The sequence below is a fragment of the Argiope bruennichi genome, chromosome 7 (genome assembly GCF_947563725.1).
Source record: "Argiope bruennichi chromosome 7, qqArgBrue1.1, whole genome shotgun sequence".
In the NCBI taxonomy this organism is placed as follows: domain Eukaryota; kingdom Metazoa; phylum Arthropoda; class Arachnida; order Araneae; family Araneidae; genus Argiope; species Argiope bruennichi.
The window spans coordinates 113193693-113215994 of record NC_079157.1 but is presented as its reverse complement, the minus strand read 5'-3'; the positions used below and the strand labels follow the sequence as shown (position 1 = coordinate 113215994).

At 26.3% G+C, this 22302-nt stretch overlaps 1 protein-coding gene across 1 annotated transcript in view; it reads right to left on the bottom strand.

Annotated features, from left to right (window-relative positions):
- Positions 1-1191: 1191 nt before the first annotated feature.
- The window catches only part of LOC129976318 (splicing factor 3A subunit 3-like), a 32045-nt gene continuing 10934 nt past the window's right edge, over positions 1192-22302 (bottom strand). Inside the window, exons 7-17 of the mRNA XM_056089822.1 lie at positions 22106-22188; positions 18405-18477; positions 17335-17400; positions 14391-14459; positions 10946-11013; positions 7181-7361; positions 5785-5949; positions 5454-5564; positions 2956-3046; positions 1462-1517; positions 1192-1383 (exon numbers count right to left, since the gene is read on the bottom strand). Of these exons, the coding sequence (XP_055945797.1) occupies positions 1306-1383; positions 1462-1517; positions 2956-3046; positions 5454-5564; positions 5785-5949; positions 7181-7361; positions 10946-11013; positions 14391-14459; positions 17335-17400; positions 18405-18477; positions 22106-22188 (1041 nt within the window). The 3' untranslated portion in view covers positions 1192-1305. The remainder of the gene's footprint in view (positions 1384-1461; positions 1518-2955; positions 3047-5453; positions 5565-5784; positions 5950-7180; positions 7362-10945; positions 11014-14390; positions 14460-17334; positions 17401-18404; positions 18478-22105; positions 22189-22302) is intronic.

Sequence of the window (22302 nt, the reverse complement as noted above, 5' to 3'; positions counted from 1 at the left end):
TTGCAAATTGGCATTAAAGTAATGTTAGTGTACAGTTATATGTGCTTTTTGAAAGTTTTTATTGTAGCTTTATCTGTTATTGTTTGCAAAATGATTAAATGTTTATGTAAGTTAGTGAAGTTTACCCTTCAGCTATTTTATTCTTGGAAATCTATAAGGTTAATATTAGTAATTGGAAAATATTAAAAATATTCATGTTCTGTATGTGTTTTTTGCTTGCTTTCACTTTAACATACAGTTTTACAACACTACGTATCTTATTTGGAAGAACTGACATTCAGATAGATAAAATAACATACTACTATCATACCAGCTAAATAATATCTCAAAAAGAGAGATGATAATTGAAATGATCAGTGAAATGAATTACATTGTAAATCCATCATGATAATCTTAACACCAGTTTTAAAGAATTGTATCACTCAACTCTAATAAAAAGAATTTGCAAGTAGACATTTTAGGTTACATAGAGCTTAACCCATTGTGTTGGACATACATGCAGGTCAATCCAAATCTTCATTTTGTCATGGTCGATATGTAATTTTTTATCTATAAAAATGAAACATTCATTTTATTATAGTTTTTTAAATATTTACTATGCAATCATTGCTTGACTTTGAAAAGTGGGACTTGAGGAACTTCAAAAGATAAATTCCACAGTCAGCTGGTTAATCTAATATTGTTTACAGTACCAGTAGAGAATCCAGATTTTTGCATAGTAATCAAATTTCTGCAATTTTCTTAAAAATCTTAGTAGGATATATTGTTTGGCATTGCCTTAGATGGCTGATTATCATCTTGGTTAGAAAAATATTCAGCTTGCATTTAAAAAAAATATATAAACTGAAAATATTCTCAAAATTGTATAAAATGGTTATATATATAAACATTTCAAGGAATATGGTTCACAAATAATATATTTAGAATAAATTAAAGCATTAGGAAATTTGCAAAAACACATTCTTCATGTATACATAGTTACTAAAGTGGCACTAAGCCCACACATATCGTATTTCTAAAAAAAAGGTGGAGGGATAGTATCTTTGAGCACATGTATATCTTCAAAATAATAGGCAGTACTTTTCTTTCTGGACTTTATATTCTTGAATGACTTGTTAAATGGTATTTATTAAAGTTATAGTTATAAATCAAGATTGAATGTATATATATACACTAAGAAAACAATGAAAAAATGATGAATAGCAAATTTATTTCTTGAAGAAATTTTTTTTCCCCCAATAAAATGTTACAGTAAATGAAATGCAAATGAAAGTATAATACAGTTCATTTTATACATATTTGTTTTTACAACAGACCTTGTCTCTTTAAATCTTCATAGGTTTTCTTATTTACTACATTGCCCTGTGTATCTTCATACTCCTCCTTTAAAAGAAAAATCATTTAAATAACTATTCAATCTATTTGTTATAATCCAATATAAAATTTACAATGAATAATTACCTCATTACTGGGAAGGAATCTTTCTTTCTGCTTTTGTTCTTTTAATTTTTGCCACACTGGAAAAAAAATAAGATTATATATATAAAAATTCAAAAGTTTTACTATGTCCAATTTTTTTAGATGGTGCAAGAATATACTTTATAAGGAAATAACTATGTACCTTGCATTTGAAAGATAAAGGTGTCTTTTGTTCCTATAACATTAAATAGTTTAAAAATTGATATATTGTAAAATGATCTATTTTATAAGATTTTTTATTTTTTGCAAGTAATGCTTTATTTTACAAAATGGTGTGAATGTTAAAATTGCAAAAAATGTGTATATTTAATGAATCTCCCGAAATGTGAGCCGTAAAAAATACTTTGTTTCCACACCATTCCAAAAACAACCAATTAAGACTCGCTGCAATCATTCAATGTAATCTTCCACTATGACAATGCCAAACCACATGTTGCATAACTAATTCTGAGAAAACTGCAAGAATTGAAATCAAAATTTTTTCCACATACTCTGAATTACCACCAGATGATCATGTTTTATTTTTTATTTATTTTGCTAGATTTTGAAAAGTAATGGATTCTGAAAACAATCTTTGAAAAAAAATTAGAAAAAAAATAAAAAAAATAGCTGTTCATATTTTAGTTAAAACATTCTTATATCATATAGAAAATTCTAAAAATGTTTATAACTTTATTCAGAGGTTAAATAGAGCCTTTATCATTACTTGTGAGAACATTAATATTGCCTTTAAGTAATATTCAATACAAGAACACCAGATTTATGAAATATTGAATAGAATCCATCTTCTCTCTCTCATAATGCTACAAAGATGGACAATTTATATAATTGATAAATTGGACATATCTTTGATAAAATAAATGGTTGAAGACGATGAGAGGGAATTTGCACCAATCCCTGATAAAACAATTACCATTTCCATATTAGATTTATAAAAATGTCAGCATTATCTGATAGTAATAGAATTTTATCACCATAAATTTAAATTTAAGTTTACAATTTGAATATAAAATAGAAAATGTAATCAAAAAAATTTTTTGTCTAAATTTTTATTATTTTAAAAATTAATGAATATTATCTGAAAATTTAATGCAATAATCTATATTAATTTAAAAATTGTACAGTAAGAAGTAAATAATACAAATAGGCAATGACAATTAAAACTGAAAGCAGCCAAAAATATAGGAATGACCAAATCCCAGATTCATGGCATAATGTGTCTTTTAGGATAATAGAAACAGGAACATATAATTAAATTATCTTTATTTGTTTCAATGCAAAATTTTATAATACAGAAAATCAATAATGTATATTAAAATATAAATTTTGTCCAAGCATATTAATTACTTTTAAAATATATCAGTTCTATTAAGGATTATTCACCGAGAGCAATGTTTTTTAGACCAAAATAATGTTGATTCTTACAAATCAAATGAAAAAAAGATATACTTAGCAATTGTAAAAAGAATTACTTACAACCAAGAGCATCTTCAATCTGAGTGACATTAGCAAAGTGGGCTGTATTTGGAATTCCTAAACATCGCATTCCATGAGCATGTCTCCATTCCTAATGCAAAAATGTAAAGATAAATTTAGAAATAAAAAGATGAATACCTAGACCCAACAAAAATGGGGTTTAAAGCATTAGAAAATGATTGATTGCATAAAAAGTATTTCCAAAAGGTTTTAAAATGTAGCAGTAAATTAGTATATTTCTATAATAACAGTCAAGGAAAACTTTATATGGGTACAGTTATAAAATTAGAGACAACCATCTTATGAATTCTGAACTCTCCACTGTAAACAGTATAAAAATCAATAATCAATTTTGGAAAAGTTAAGTATTAGCACCTGTGATATTTGGCCGGCACTGACGATGTCTGCGGAAACGAATGACAAGATTCGCCGTCGTCGTTGTGAGTTATTGTTTTATATGTATATGATTAGAAGAGCTTGTGCGGCGGAGGGAGAATGATGTTGTGCTTTTGATTTGAATTTAAATAGATATTTCTAAAGAAAAGTCTGAGTACTGCGTTTTGTTTGAGTTATGTGTTTTTTTTAAAGAAGTATAACACGTTCGTGTCATTACAGCACCTTTCTAAAATGCACTGAAAAAAATAATTATTCCTCAAAATGTATACAGGAAGCCCATTCTTATCAAGGTCCTATAACTAATTTCTAAACCATTATAGACGAGCTTATAATGAAAATGCTTTAAATGATTGGAAGAATCATATTTGAGATTGCATGAGGCAATAAATGTATTTCTGAAAAAGTTACAAATTCTAACTTATATGTGTTCCACAGTCTTACCAATCATATTTAGTAAAAAATTATTGACACCCAAAAACATAAAATCAAAAAAATCCCATTATTTCATGATTAGCTATTTAATTGTGAAAAGACTCATTTACAAATTTATTTTAAAGAAATTTGAAAAAGTAAAGTGTTAAATAAATATTTCACTTGTATATTTGTAATAATAGAAAAGTGATATATCTTATTTGATAAAAAATATGAAAGAAGATGTCCTTAATTTTTATTACAAAATAAAGTAGCATTTAAAATGTAGTTATAACTGACTATTCTAAAAAAAATTAAAATAAAGATTACTTACTTTCAAGATGATATAAAGGAAATCTACACACTACTTAACTCTTTGTTCGTGTGCATATTTCTATTATAACACTCTTTATTTACATTTTTGAATGTTTGATGTACAGCCACAAAAACAAAAATGTAAATAATGGTAACAAAAATGTTATTTAACAGACAATTTTTAAGTTCAAAAGCAATTTTCAATAGCCATAGATGTCAACCATAAAAATTTAAAACAGAGATTTTCAATGTTTCATAACTCAATCAACTTTAGTCATAGAAGATTTTTTTATTACTGTTGTTTTGTTTAAAATGTTATAATGTCACTTGACTAAATATGATTGATAGAACTGGATGACTGTAAATTAGATTTCAAAGCCCTTTGAGATACTGATTGATTGAAACAGCATGATAATTTCCTCCTCATTTAAAGTATTTATCTAATTAGAATCATATTTCTATTTCTAATGGTTCAGAAATTAACTATTGGGCCACAATAAGAGTAGTTTGACCAACAATCAGTTCTTTTATTGCTAACATAATCAAACATAATTTTGGGAGGGGGAGCTTTATTTGTGCAGATATGACATTAGGCATTGATGAGTGTAAATAGATGTCTGTTTTGCAATTATCTTGTCTACTAAAGCAGATAAAAATGAATACCAAATAGAAAATCATGCCGAATTCGGTGGAGAAAAGTAGTTTTTCAATGCAAAGAAGATTGAGCAGCTGAAATTCATAGCCAGCTCTGAAATGTTTATGGATTCAGATGAATTAACCGAAACAACCATTGAGATATTCGAAGTTTGCAACAAGGTCAAAATTCATGATAACATTTTGCAACAGTTCCATTGAGATATATTTTTGAGCATTCCCCAAAACCAAGATCCCAAAACACTGCCACTTTTTTTTTTGGTACTAAGAACAATGGTTTGCATTGTATTTATAAGTATCTATGTTGAGGCACACTGTACAGCTTCAATAATGTTTAAGCTTCAATGATATTCTTAAAAGGTAGCTCCATTCCCTATGAACTCTTTTCTCCACCCTCGCCTCCCCCTTTTATAGAAGCAATTTCAAACATTGTAATAAGTGCTTCAATTTAAAAGTTAAAAAGTAATGTAGCATCCTAATTTTCAGATGTATATAATAAAAAGTTCTGTATTTATAAAAATCTTCTATTTATAATTTGACAGAATTTATTTTTCAGCTTGCTTTCATAAATTCAAAACTACAGATAAGAATTGTTTTTTTCCTTCTAAAGAAATAAAGGAACAATTTAAATCTGTAGTTTTTACAAAAGGAAGAACTTATAGTAATATTTTTTTTAAAATATATGTTGTATTAATAGGTTAATTTTTATATATAATACTTACAGCAAAATGTCTTTGGAAAGCTTTAGGCCCCTTATATGTGAAATTGCCACAAATTTCACAGCTATAAGTTATATTTAGCCCATGTAATTTGTACAACCAGTAAGGGATAGGCTAAAAGAAAATAAAACATATACTTCTTAACATAATTTCATATTTGAAATTTCAAGCTAAATGTCTTAAAATATTTTTCATCATTAAACAAAATGAAAAACTTTCATACTCAACTTTCAAATAAATGCATCTGTAGTTGATAATTAATTTTTCTTTTAAAAATTAAAGAATTGTCAATTATAATTTTCTAAATGTAAGACAAACATATAGGTAAACAAACCTTTCCATCCCAACCTAATGGCAAATTTTTAGGATTATAAATAACATCATTATCATCTTCATCATCAGAATCTGACTCAGAAGCTTCATTATCAGATTCTTCCCTCTCTCCAACAGTACGTGCTTGTTTCCTTTGCACATTTTCTTTAGTAGCTTGCCTCTGCTCCTAATTAATACAAAAATCATTTTTATACAACTTTATTTTAACAATAACAAAGTATTTTGATAAAGATAATTCAATCAAATGAAATATATTTTTGGTAATTCAAATTTCCCTAAGCAATAATATAAATATCTAATTTAATACATATACACTCTCCTCAAAAAAAAAAAATATATATATATATATATAATATTAATTAATAATTGATTAATATGCATAAGAGCATAAATGACAAAATGCACAAAAAATATAGCTATTTTTGAAAAATCAAATTAAATGCTGAATTTATCTGAAATCAATTTAGTTTTATTTATTTTGAAAAATTTTCAGAACAACGAATAAAAATTTTTCCAGTTTTACAGAATAAACTACTTACACTTAAATTAGCAGTAGTTAATCTAAAATACTAGAAAGGATAATTGGTTTCCAAATGCAATTCAAACATTTATAAATATGATTTAGATATATATACATCCTTCATGGTCAGAAAAAGGGTAATCTTTTTCAGCAAATCCAACAGTGCTAAAAATATATCAACTTGAATACCCAGGAGGAGGCAGAGAGGGGAAATGCATAGGATACAGTAAAAGATAAGAAAATCTCAGTAATACAACTTATACAATGAACACATATTTTCTTTATATAATCCAGTTTACACTATTGCTTATGAATTTTCCTTTTTTTAACCATTAAGTAAGTTATTTTGTTACTGGTTTTTTATAGCCATTAGCATTATATAAAAAAAGGAAACATTTGGATTGAATAATTATAGATTAATACATAACACAGAGAGTTTAATTCTCTTTCGGGTATGGTAATTGGATTCATCAAAATTTAAAGACTTAATATGGGAAAGTTCCATATAACATTTTCCTAATGTACTTTATGAAAAGAATCATTTCAAATTTCAGATTTAGAAGCTTGTTAAATAGGGTATTTCTAAATCTCAAAATTCTTGAAATAAGATTCATTAAAAGTACAAATAACAATCATCAACAAAAAAAAAAAAAAAAAAAAAAAAAGTGCTGATCTTGACATATTGAGATGAGTATATACTGAATAACTAGAAAACCTTCTTGAGTGATCAAGCTCCACCTAACTTGAAGTGATTCTCTTTAAAAGTGCAGAATTTTTTGCTGTTAATTATCATAGCTTATTAATTATTAAATAATAGAATCAGTATTTTTTAAAGCATTTATGCAAAATAATGATATATAAAAACAACTTGACTTACAGATACAATTTCAACTAATCTATAAAGTTGGGCTTCTAATATGGCTAATTCCCTTTGCCTTTCAACATCCTTATGACGTCCAGCTTTACCTGGTTTGGATTTAGCAAACATGGATGGATCCAACTCGCTGAGCTTCTTTCCCTTTGTTTGGAAAAGTCTCTGAGCTCTTTCTTCAAGGGTTCTTATAAAACAAATTTTAAAATAAGTATTAAATAAAATATTAGCAGATTCTTCTTAATTTTATGATGAATCAGTGAATTTTTTATTGAACAATTCTTTAAAATATTGTATACATTATACTTAAAAAATTTCTAATGCACATGAGACTTCAATGCAGAATAATTCTATCTTCCGGACCCATATTAAAAACATATTGGAGAGAGTGGGAGGAATGAGACAAATTGCATTTACATCTAAATAAAATATTAGAATCTATTTCAGATTTCTTTATTAGAAAGAGTAACTATACCCCCTTGTTTGATCTTAATTGGTATGCCAAATAATTCACATGCTATCTGTATTTAAAATAGAAAAATGATTTTCAATCCTCAGAAGTAAATACAAATTCTTATTTTTTCAATCTTATTATTTGTATAATGAAAATATAATAAACACAGATATAATGTTTATAAACTAACAATCAAATACAGTTTAAATATAGTAAGCTTTATGTGATGTGCATTTAAAAAATAAATTCAACAGTGAGAAGAATAAGACATGCTTGATTACATTTCAATACTTTTTCTTAATAGCTAAATTTGTAAACAATGAAAGTTTTTAATTTTTCTTCATGTTGTTTAGTAAAATTAGCTATTAGTATGTTACAATGCAATAACAGTTAGTATACATTATTACATAATATAACACACACACACACATATATATCTTAATATATATAAATTATGTGTCCCGTTGTTTGTCTGCGATGGACTCCTAAACTACTTAACCGATTCTAATCAAATTTGCACACTGTGTGCAGTTTGATCTAACTTAAAAGATAGGATAGCCCTTTTTTTGAATTTTTAATTAAAAACTAACTTTCCCGCCAAAAAAATCTTTTCATTTTCCCCACCGCCAAATGAGTACGGCTTCAGTTTTTTTCCCAACAGTCATGAGGCTAGGCTTAAGATTTTTCGGCTGATTATTTGAAACGATTCTATTTATTTTCTTAATGTTTGATGCATTTAAAATTAAACATTATTAATTAATCGATCTTTCAGATTCATTCTGAAGTACTTTTGAATTAAAATAAAACAGAATAAAGGAAATTAAAAATTTCTAATCTGCATAGCGTTACCCCAACTGGCGTAGCAAAACTCACGCATTTGCATTACCGTAACTGGAGTTGAAAATTCACTCATGCGTATTGTGTTCTGATTGTTGACATGACAACCATTATCAACGAATGATTTAAATTATTTTTAGGTTAGTTGCATGTTTTTGTAATTAAATTGTATTTATGTTAGTTATATATTTTTTGTATACGCGTATAGTTTTAAGTTTATCGTTTTTTTAAACCTGTTTTCAACCGATTATTTTAAACGATTCGTTTTATTTTCTTAGTGTTTGATGCATTTAAAATTAAACATTGTTAATTAATCGTTCTGGTCATAATGAATCTGAGAATATTTTGTTGACAAATTCTTGAAATATTACATAAATTAGGAAAGATATTCTTTAGTGCCCATAAAGTTTAAACGCTCAGTGACTGTTTTCAGTAATCATATTACAAAAAAATAATTTGTTTCAGTAAAAATTATTATTATATTAATTGCAGATTAATCCTTTCCATTTTAATTTATAGTATATATAAATTCTACGGGAACTAACAGAAAATTAGAGAGATACATATTACGTTATGACTGAAGGCCTTTATAATATTATGAGAAAATTATATGACTATCAAAATTTGAAGTTTTAAAATATTTTGATGAAGAAGCTATTAAAGTAGGAATTGCATAAAACATTTAATTATTAAAATTTTAACGAACATTAAGATTGGCGAACCGGCTGGTCGCCAAAGGCGGCTAGTTAAATAATATAAAGCAATAATGTACAACAATAAAAAATCTGAGCTTCCATTAATCAAAATAAAAAGCATTAAATGAAATTCCACTCTTTTCTCAAAAATTTGATTTAGAGCACCAGTGTCTCTAAACATGCTTTGTTATTCTTCATTTTTGTTATTTATTTCATTATTTATTGTATAAAGTATGAATACATACTGTCGATTATTCTGTATCATTTCACATAAAAAAATTATTTTATATCTAAAATCATGTTTACCACGTAATTTCAGTTAAGGGAAATTCTACTGTCATTGCCTTACTTAATGCATTGTATAGACAGCAAATTTTAATGCTTTGAAATGAGAAGAGATTTATGAGAAAATAATTCCATTACAAATTAAAGGTATAAACGATTTTTTAAGAAAAATTATTCAAAGTATCAAATATATAGTACAAATGATTTATTAAAAACATTCAAAGACTACAACATGTTACCTGAAGCATGGAAGAGAGGATATTCAGGTTTTAAAAAAGTAATAAATTACTTAAGATTCTAAAATCTGCAGAATGTTGCAAGTTTCCTGTACATATGAATTAAGAAATTAATCATATTTATGAGATAAAAACACAGGGAAGTACATTAGTAAGAAATATAGTTTGGACGAATTACTAACATAGAATATGACAACAAAAAGGAACCCTCCCCCCCTTTTTTTATAATATTAAAAAGATCCATGTCTATTGTTATTTTTTAATAAGAGCCCAATCATGGTTCTTACAGATAGCACATTTATTACATACACACATAAAGTAAGGACAAATAAAAGATCATATAGCAATTTCACTTCAGTACAATAAGCACATGACTACACCTTCAAGAACTTGCAGGGAAGAACAGTGTAAATGATTGAAATGAGGGAAGAGTAATCACACAAATATGCGTCTACATAAAGAAGAATAGTATGCCCACTTCATCCCAGCACCTAGCATGCTTATTTTAATGCTGATTAATAAATTGTTATAAAAAGCAATGAATGAAGGAAAATCAAAAACTACTTTAAAAAATAATTTAAAAGAAATTAATTTTAAAGTTCATACTCAAATGTGTTTCTACATTATAAAAAGGTCTAAAATCCATTTTTTAAGTTCAAATAATTTTTAAACATTTTTACTTTTTAGTAACTTTATTTTGAAAATCTATATTTATATGGTGTTTTAAACAAAGGGGGGGGACCTAAGTATTATTTCTTGATCCCCCCCCTCTGCTTGCTACCAAGTATTTAAATGTTCTAATAATTTATGACTACAGTACACTCCCGATTATCCGCGGGCGGGTTATCCGCGCCTGCCGCACAAAGTTTTACTGATTTTTTCAAAAAGGTGCAGTTTTACAATTATGCTTTTGTAATTACATAATACATTACAGTATTAAAACAGTACATATGTATTAATTTTTCTGTGTATTCTTGACGCCTCTCGTAAGTACAAAGCACTTTTCTGTTTTCATTAACAAAATGCATTTTAAGTTAATTTTGAGTGATATACTCAAATATTAAGCGTTAGTTAAACATTTCCTGCTGTTTATTTTACGTTTTATTGTACATAAAACGATGTTTTCAAAGTTGGAATGACTGTTTTCTTTTTTGCTATACCCGTTTTTAGCTTTTTTCGGATTATCCGCGATTTTTGTTATCCGCGGCGGCCGCGCCACCCAATTCCGCGGATAATCCGGAGTGTACTGTATTTTTGTACTTACCCTCCACATTTCAATCCCAAGGCCATCAAAGCAGATTTTAATCTGTCCAATCCTAATGACGCCAGTTCCTAAAAGATATTTGTCATAAAGTAAGGACAAATAAAAGGAAAACATCAGTTACAAAGCATTTATCTAATAGTCAGCATTTATCTTATAGTCATGAATATGAACCAAGAGATTCAAAAAGACCTGGTAGAGGTGAGTAAACTATACGGGTTTAATATGAGAAGGAAATGCAATCAAATAAGTTCGAAACTTCTAACTTTTGAAGCATGATAATTCATGTAATATGAAACCACACCTATCAGGATAATATGCTCATTAATGCTCTTTTTGGCATGGTATATAATTTTTCCTAAACTTCACATCCTCTAAGCTGGTTAAAACGCCATATATAAAGCATCTTTTTTCCATTTTAGTTAGTGTCATGCTAGCAATTTTCATTATTATAATAATGAATACTACTAAAAATTTACACCTGAAATAAAGATAGTGAAATGTCAGAAATTATAGCTTATGCCACTATTTTTTTAACAACTCAATGCCCATTTTTGTATATAATTCTATTACAAAATTAACTTTTTTTGATATTCAAACTTTAATTTTTTGTCTTCAATTTTCACAAGCTATTTTAGAATAGTTTTGCACATACATGCCTCAAATGCCTCAAAAAAGTGGAGAAAGCACTTTTTAAAAATATTTTATTTAGACATACTATTATGGTCAAAAAGGGCAAAATGACGACATAAAAAAAACAATTTATTGCATCTCTTTCAAAATAATCACTTCTGATTGCAATGCAGTTTCTCTAAAGTTATTTTTCCCCCTTCAATATTCAAAACATATGTTAAAATCATTTTTGCGAAATCCCATAACCATAAAAATAATAAAAAGTCAGAAGATACCATGTGAAATGATTATGGAGCTTCCGAAACCATATTTGTTGAAAGTCTTAATAAATAATAAATCTTTACTGACTATCAGGCTGAATGGTATGAACTCATAAAGTAAAAACACCTTGACAATCAGTGAAATGGATCAACATTACTTTGATTTTTGATGGCTTTAACATGGTCTTTTTGCTTTTTCTTCACTTGTTAGAAGATATATACTTCATTCTTGAACTGTTTTTGAATCAAATGCAAATCTCCAAGTTCTATTACTAGCAAAAATACATTTTAGAAAGAAACTATCTTGAGAAATTATCTCTTAATCCTCTATCTCATCAGATGCCACAAAATTTCAAAAAATGATATAGGAACTTACTAAATAATGTCTCTTATTGTCTTGATATGGATATCTTGACCATTAATAATACTAATCATTTATGACTGATTCTCTATCCTCTATAAACTTAAAGTAATCAAATACCATTGTCTTTGATAAACAATCACTTTTAAAAGCTTTCTGTGACATTTTAAATGCTTTTGTAGCAGAAATTCCATCATGGAAACGAAATTTAATGCACAATCTTTGCTTAATAACATAAAATCTTTATCTAATTAAAAATATTTTAATTTCTCATGATGAAAAGAAATATCCTGATTATTGCTAGATTTGTAGAGAAGTTGGGAAAACATTTGATAAAAATTTGTAGAGGATATTTACTGCAGGAAAACACTTTATCTTCTGTGGAAATTGATAATTAAAAGCTTAAAAATTTAATTTTTATATGGCTCAAATGGTGTTGTGCATGAAGTGATTGTGTTAAGCTATTTTTATGCCATGTGAATTACTTTATTTTTATTTCTGACAAATTCGGCAATAATTGTGTATACTTTATTTTATATTCCAAATTAAATCCAGTTAACTTATTTTTTTCCTTTTGTGTAATGTTTAATTACGATCAATGTTCATATTTTTCTTATTTGTGAGGTCAATAAAATTATATAGTCAGAAATTTCATTTTTCATCACCCCCACAGAGTAAAATATTTCTATTACATTCATCTATGCATAGATCAATTTTCTACTTTTATCTACACAATTTGCCAATATAATTATCCCTTAAATTTAGAGTTTATCACAAATTTAGATGGAAATATTTATTTCAAAAAATATAAATTTATCCAATATTTAAAAAAATAGAGTTATTATATTCTCTGTCATAGAAAAACATTTTTCTAGTTGCATGCATCATTGAATGATCATGATTTGAAAGAAATTTGTTAATCATACATATTGCTGTTCATTTTGAATAAAGGAGAATAAAAATTCCTTTGCTGAAATTTGAGAAGATTATATTAAGCTTTCTAAAAGAATTATATATTTTAGTAATGAGAAATACTTTGAAATGCTGTATGTAATTGTAATACTAGTCTAATTGCAAAAAGAGCATTTTCTGAATTTCAGATATTCTTCTAGGAAATGTATTTAATAAACAGTTTAGTAATTGCTAAGTACATCATTCATATCTCTTGGAGAGGATGAGACACTATACAAGTAATACAGATAATAACATTTTTTTTTTTTTCCAAGTCACCCTCGTACTAGTATAAGCTTTTGTATACGATACATATACAAGTATATGATATTTAGATCAACTCCAATAGAATTAAATTCGTCTTTTCCATGAAATATAATTTAAACAAATGAATGCCAATTTAATCAAAGTGGATGACCATTTTTGGAACCAAAGAAATTCTTTCTTACTATAAAAAGTTCATTATCAATGACAATTTTCTATAAACATATAGAATGGCACTTTCAGAAATTTACCATTTGTGACAACAATATGTTAAATGGTGTTCAATATATTCAGCAATTCTGAACTGCATACATTCTTTTGCAAACAGATCCTATAGATGTGATAAATCTTTAATGGTGAATTCAGGAAGCTGGTTAAGAGATGAACTCATATGTAGTGTTAGAGGAAAGCAACTTAGTATGTGTCGAGGGTGAACAAGTTTTCAAAACACTACAATAAATATATTTTATCTTTTCTTAAATTTAATAAGAGTTAACCACTATGTTACTATTTTCAGAATTCCCCTCTTTTAATAACCTATTGTGATATGCATATAATTTTTGCAATATACAATGAATGAGTCTTTCAAACATTAGGCCGAAAAATAAAATTGCAACTGAGCAGATTTTATAGATAGAAAAATTAAAGTTGATGTGCTTATAGAAGAATGCAAGAAAAGTATTTTACTAATTGACATGTTTTTTTTATTACAATGACCATAAAAAAAAGTGTAACTTCTTATACTGATATCTACAGAAATCAAAATGTTTGCATACAACTGCCTACTTTATTTTATAAGACTTTGCAACTGGAAGTATATGTCTAATTACAGCAATAAAGAAAATAAATGCTTGATTCATGTTTTTGGAAAACCCTATATTATATATAATACACACACATACATCAATGGCACAACAAATATGCAACAACAATACTATAATTATAAACAAAAGCATTGAACAGATGATAGGAAACATACCTCCCATGACGAAAAGGCAGATAAATCCAGGTGAGCACCAGAATGCGTCAGAGCACTTTCAGTTTCTTTCTGATAAAAAAAAAAAAAAAAAAAAAAAAAAATGCATTATGAACTAAAAAAAATATTATAAAGCAATAATAAAAAAAGAAAAATTAATTCTAATCACATCCTGTATTAATGTGTGAACAAGTATGAGGGAAGGACTTTTGATCGTTTGCCATTCAAAATCTGTCAATAAGTATGCTTCAATTTTGATGAACAAAATTTCTTTTATTGGGTTTATATGCTTCGAAATTTATAAAAATCATAAAAATGCCCTTCTTTAAACGTATAAAAACCACAAGTATACATATCTACTTCAGTTTAAAAAAAAAAAAAAAATCACATACTAACAATATTTCTTTTCTCCTAATAAAAGAATAATTTTCATAAGTTTCAATCTTGTAAGAATATTTTTTACTATTAATATGGTTTATTTAAATATAATTTTTACTAACCCCAAATTTGATATCCATATTGTTACGAATTTATAATAATGCTACTTTATGCAATAAACTTAACAGGAAGAAAGAGTTTTACAAATATTTTGAATCAAATTGCTTTCTGAATCAGCACATCCTTCGAAGAATATTATTCTACATTAAAATATATATATCAAAATTAAATTTTAAAAATATTTTTAGTTCATAAAAAAATAAGCAGTTTCATATTCATGAAATACAAAACTGATTCTGACATAATTTTGAAAATATTTGTCCTGCTCATTTTTTCAGTAATGCAATTAATATTATAATACCTTTCATTTATAATACATATTTTGATTTGTTAAAACTTGGCCCTTCCCCTCCTCATATCACAGCAAACCATACAATCAAGTTCTATTGCAAACAAACAAACAAAAAAAATCTAATTAAATTGCACAATGGAAAAAAGAGCAATGTTTTTTGAAGGAAAAACAAAATGCCTTATAAAGTTATGTTAATGCAAATTGTAACACTTTGTCGTAAAATGCAAATGATTTGTTTATGGCATTTATCACTTTGTCTTTTCTCTTAATAAGAAGTATGTTATAACATAAGAGTACAACAATTATGCATATTTAATATCTGATATACATTTTCAATCAAAAATCACAGTCCAGCATTACATTTAAATATACCAAATTATTTTGAAAAAAGTATCTTTAAAATGTTGTTAAAAGAAACATGTTCTTTGAATCATCAACTTTAGTACAATATTATTAACAATTTTATGAAAGGCTGTGGATTATTATTCATTTAGAAGAAACAAATTCATATATCATTTTCATTTTCTATATCATCTTTTCTAATATATACCATAATATTTTTCTTTAAAACATTTTTCTCTGATTGGTTCATTTCTGCTTGATATACAAATTTAAATGTATTTCCTTTCTGTCATATATACAAGGAAATCTAGGGCAACATGCACTTTCCACAAAAGTTTTTAAACAATTTTTTAATCAGAATTTTTGCTAAAGATAGGTCTATTATATCAGCATAATTAGTGACCAATAGAAACAGGCAGCAAGAGACTGTGAATATGCACTCTATTTTAGCTAGTTAAAAGAAGATAAAAACTATTTCATAAAATTTAAGATAAATTAGATTGTTTTTTTAAAAACCATTTTTGTTTATTTATTTTATTTATGTATTAAATTTCAGAAAGCTGCTTATTATTTTTTTTTCTGATTGGAATAGCTTTTGAATAATTAACAAAAATAAACAAAACTTTAGGATGGGGCAAGTTATAGCACATTACAGTTAATGAGATTTATCTTGATTTCTATTTAATTCATGTAGTTCAATTTTCGGTTTTAAATATTGGTCCTATCACATATTAGATTCCATTCTTAGGATTAATCTCAGAAAGAATTTAAGATTCACTTATTAAAAATTATAATAAAATAACTTTTCTTCTTAACTGACCCACCTGAGAAAGTAGCAATGGTAAAAGAACAAGGAAGTATAATTCATAAATGAAAACAAGAAAAGATAAGAAAAAACAAAGACAATGATAATAACAAAGTCCAAAAGAGAAAATAAAGAAGAAAAAAAAGTTGAAGAGAATTTTAAACTAGTATACAGAAAATTGTTTTGAACACATTTGTGCCTAAAATTGGCATCTCCAATTTACACATTAAGTTTGGATTTTATAAAAACCATGTTCTTGTAGAGCAATTAGCAGAACTTGGAGAAAAGAAAGCTGTAGTAGTGAAAGTGCTCCCATGCAAATAATTCACTCTGATTTGTGTAAGTATATTGAACTATAATGTTATGAATGAATGCAATGTTTTTACTAAATTTGCTGATTATTCAGGGAAGGGGGATTAATGTGTTAAAAATAAAAGTGATATAGGTATAGAATTTAAGAAATTTCAAAAGAAAAACCTCAAATTGACAGGAAAGGTCAGATCTTGACTACACTGTGAAACAAAATTATATGACTTAGATTTTGCAGTAGGAAACATTAACAACTTATTCTTTGTAAAATCCTTAACAGTCTGAACATATCCAAATAGTTCTGCATTTCCATCATTCTTTTAATAACAGATACATTATCTATTCACCTGGCTCTGCAAAAAAAATTAAGGGGAATTTTCCACTTCATGCAAATTTTAAATGCCATTTAATTTTTCTCCCTTCTTGCTAGAACCTTTGAATAAGCAATATATATTAGATAAAAAGCAATACAATATGTCATGTGAATATTATTTTATCATATCTAAATGAATCATTAACAACATGCTACAATTATTCCCATTTGCTAAAAATGTTGACATTTTTTATTTTTTTCAACATGTAATAAGTCACGAACTCCTTTAAATGTTATGTGCTTGTACACCGTTAAATTTTTTTTAAAAGAAAATTTTAACTTTTGCTCAACAGATTTGTGAATTATTTGAACAAAAATTTATTCTTACTTGCCAACCAGGGAAAGTGCCTAGTTCCCATTGTTTTTCAAATTCACTTAACACAGAATCCATCTCCTGAAAATGAAGAATTGCAGGAACATAAAATTCATGAATCAAATGAACAGAGTAAAAAAAAAAAAAAAAAAAAAAATAAAGTTTTCCTTAACTGAAACCAATGTTGTACAACTTAGTAAATATTTTAAAGATATGATTCAAGTTTCAAAATATATTTCATAATTCATTAATTATTAAGTAAGTGACAAAACAGTGATTAGGATAAATTCTTTAAATAAACTTCAATCAACATGTAAATCAAAAGTACTAGAAATTAATATTGCATTAGTCATTAATGTACACAATGATGAATTAAATAGCTTAAGTAACAGTATTGCATCCAAAACTACGAATTAAAATGTACCAATTTATGCTAATAAATGAACTGGCAGCGAAACCAAGAAGAAACAGCAGATAATTTTTATGACATTCAAACTCTATAGAATTCAAAAATTATAGTTGTAATTTTTATATATATAGAAGAGGAAATATTCAAAATTGAAAGTTCCTTCTAACTAAGCATAAACAGAATTAAAAGTTTAACTGCAAATTAAAAATGAAGCGTTGAAATAAGTTACTTTAATTTGATTTTATTCATTTTAAAGATGAGTACAGTATTTTTATATAAAGTATACAGCAAAACTAAATTTATATTGTTATGTATGTGCATACATAATACTTCATCCCAATGAAGTATACTTTAAAAAAACTAAAAGTTGTGCCCCAAAAAATTAATTTTCATTGTTTTAATAATGCAACATAATTGAATAACCAAAATTCAAGGGCGTCTTAAATAGACAACACAAGAAAAGCTTTAAGTTTTTACAGATCTTAGGACCATGAAGTATTGAAATTTAGATTACATAACATAGCATATTAATTGAGGTATTTAAAATTAATTCTTCTGAAATATACAAATTACTATTCAATACAATGTGCATATCATTAATTGGTGTAGATTTTCCTGCTTCAACTTAGTTATCATGGATTATAGTGTGAAACATAATTAAATGAAAAAAATATACCTCACTGAGATCAAGCAATGGCTTAATACGAGATATGTAACCCTCCAGATACTCTAGCAAGCTTTCTATATATCTGAAAAGAAAACCAGTACTTAATATATATTATTAATATTATGTAATAATTCAGCTATTTTAAGTTTATATAGTTGCAATAATGGGGAAAAAAATAATGCTATTCTTAAATTAATAACATTATACTAGCTATCATTTGGTAAAAGGGTACATAGAGAGAAAAGGATTTAAAAAATAAGCATTTTTATACACCTTAACCCCCCCCCCCCCAAAAAAAGCACCTTCTTATATTCATGGATACGTAAGCCTGCACATTTTCTAAGCATAGGATGTTTTCTGCAGTATGATAATCTATTGTTTTTATTGAAATTTTTTTTTAAAAAAATTAATTCTAAATGCGTACATTTTAAAATTTATTTCTGTAACAACATAACAATTTTAATATTTCTTTTTGTGGCGTTGCAGGAGCACAACTTATTCAGTTGCAAAATAAATGAATTATTTTCGGTTTTGATGAAAATATAAAAATTAAAAATTATCATCAACAAAAAAATTAAACTTTTATAAGATTAATAATAAAAATCAGTAATCTTTTTCAGCACTTCTTAAAATTAGTAAATTAGATATCAATATTGATGTAAATGCATAGCAACACCAAAAATTTTATATTTGATTTTTTTATATATATATATAGATATGCAGCAATAAATAAGATTCAAAATGGCTACAATTTAAAGAGTAAATTTCTTCCTACACTATTTCACCATATTTAGCAATCAAGAACATTTTATTTGTGGCCTTATAAAGCTAAGAGCTAAAGCATTCCAGAATGGCTACTATCATAAGATTGGCATGATGGCAGAACAATGTCATGTTCTAATTGATTTTTTTTAAATTTATTTTTTAAAGAACAGCAGTTTAACAACAGTTTAAAAATGGTCAGACTATAAAAGAAATTATCTTGTCATTTCTTACTTTTGAAACTTAATAAAGGGTTTTTTAAATCTGCTTTTTAACTTATATGGAAACTAAATAAAATTTATTTGCTTAAACTTTAAAAAATTTCATAAAAATGATTATATATTTCATAAAGAAATGAAAAGGATTTAACAATTCCTAATTTTCATAAATAATAGAGACAAATTCACGAAAATAAAAACACTCCAGTTTTCTAGTAAGAGGCAAAATGCAAATAAAAAATATAAGCTGTTGCACTTTTTAAAGAAAATATTTTTTTCAAGCCAAAGCGAGACATTGCATTGCCACAATATTTAATAACATCCATCATTTGAAGAATCTTATTCAATGAGCTACTTTAATGTTTTTAAGTTTAAATTAAAGCAAAGAAAGCTTTTTTTTAATCACTTCATTAACAAATTTAACATGATTTGATGCAACAATGATATTGTTTTAAATTTCATTACAATAAAAATTGCTGTTACTAATTGTGTCAAACTAATTTTCGAAAAATTACTAAAACGAAAGGAAAAAAATACATCCAGTAAAAATAAATAAAATTAGTATAATTGATAAGCCTTCTTTAAAAAATATCTTTCAGACAGTGTAAAAAGAAATTTTCTGGCATAATATGTTTTGATGCTATGGTGGAGATATTTCATTCTGTTTCTATTTTTTAAACTTCTGATTAAAATTTTGAAAAATAAGTTCTTAGTGGGCCTCTAATACCCCAAAGGTAACTTGCTGCTCTACACAAATAAGGACAAACCTCTATTAGGTATAGAGAGATTTCAACAGGGGGGGGGGTCTATAAGAATTGCAAAAAAAAAAAAAAAAAGAGATGGAACTTGAACCTTAAAGAATAAAAGTTCTGAAAAAACTTCATTTCTTTTCAAAAATTTTAAAATTAAAACATATTTTTGTATAAGTTCTAAAATTTTGTGAAATTGATCCAACAAATAAAAAAAAGCATTGCAAAAGAAATCATGATCATTAAAAACTTAAGGCTTCATGTTATAAAGTTATCATTAAATCCAACCAACTAACATAATTACACATCATACTTAAATATAAGTACAGTAAAAAAAAACTTTTAAGAATAACCTTAAAGGGATCACTCAAAAACGACATATTAATGAGAATGATAATCAAATGTGTAATATATTTCATAGCATTCACTGTAATTTTTTTAAAGCACCTTTTCCATAATTAATATATATATCTTTGGTGCAAGTAATTCAACTTGCTGTATTCTTATGTTCTGTTAATCAGACTAATCTGCATAATGTCCCTTAACTACACATAAAGGTTTAATATACATTTATCAGGCAAAACTAATTTAAATTCTTCATCATCTAAAACCAGGGTTGCACTCAAATCTGGAAAAAAAAATTCTTGTATTTCTCCTGTTTTTATGAAAATTTTCAAATTTCCTTGTATTTTAACAGTTTTTTCTGCAGATATTTAAACTCCCTGGTTTTCTCGGTTGTCCCAGTGGCATGGCAACCTTGCAAACCTTTATTCCTATGTTTCCAATTAATTGTATAAAATGTCTGGATAAATAAAAATGTAAAATATTTCTTTACACTTTTTGAGAAAATTAAACAGTTTTTACAGACATTTTTTTTTCCTTCCCCAAAATTAAGCTCTTATAAGGTGCTTAAAAATGGTTTTCAAATTTAAGCACACTTTATTATGCTCTATGTCCTAGCAATCACCTATTCTCCAATTTTTTAACATATCATATTTTAAACTATTAATATGGGATGTATGTTCTTATTCAATTTCATCTTTTTCTCCCATTTTTATTGTTTGATGAAACTGAAAAAAAGAATTTAATTGAATCAATCTATTTCAAATTACTGTGTGTAAATTAAAAAAGGTGTATATACTACAAAATAAAAGAGAAGATGAAAATCCTACTACTACTGAGTTAATGTCTGAAGAAAGTAATATTTTTTTTTTATTTAAAACAGACAAAAGCAAGTGACTGATGCTTTGACAGATGAGTTTGAATTTCACCATAACCTTACAAACTGTACTTCAAATGTTAAAATTTATTGAAAATATTGAAAATAAAGACGGGAATTACACTAAAATGAAACTGATAGGCTTAAAAAGATTATATATATATATATATATATATATATGTTTTAAGATAATGCAAAAATCAATATTGTGAGACAACAGTTTTAACAGACATAAACAACAATTGTCCTAAACAAATCATAGTGATAACTTATCTGAGGACAGTAAACATATTCAATATCATGCCTCAAACCTGATATTCAGACCACCTATCTAATTAGATAAAATTTTATTATAATTAAATAGCAAGTGAGAACCACAGCTGAGTTACTCAATAATCAATCTGTTAAATGCTTATTCTTATAATCTTGATTTTTTTTTTTTTTACATCTTTCTTCAAATTGATTGTAAACTTCAACAAGCTCTCTTTCTAGCATTCCTTATATTTTCAGGCTCCATTATCTAAGTTAAACATTAAATTAAGTGCATTTGTAAAAATGTTTATTGAAACAGTCTGCAGAATTTTTATAATGTTTGATTGCTGCTATTTTCAACAATAAAAAATAGGAACGATTTCCATGCCTTGCATGTAAACATTACACAGAGTGAGAGAGAGAAAGAGAAAGATTGTCATAAAATTAAAAACAAATTATAAGTTTTAAATTTACTTTATTTTAAAATAATTAAATATATAAACCTCTTACTTTTTATATTCTGTATTCTTCCTCTCTTTCGGTATGTCAAAAACTTGATCAAAAATTGACAAATATGTCAAATAATCAACTTTCTATATGGAAAAAAATTAAGCAAACATCATTTGGTTGAAAAATATCCATGAATTCTTAACTAATATCAGAATACAACATATTAAATTCAAAAACTGATATTGACAATAAAAGTT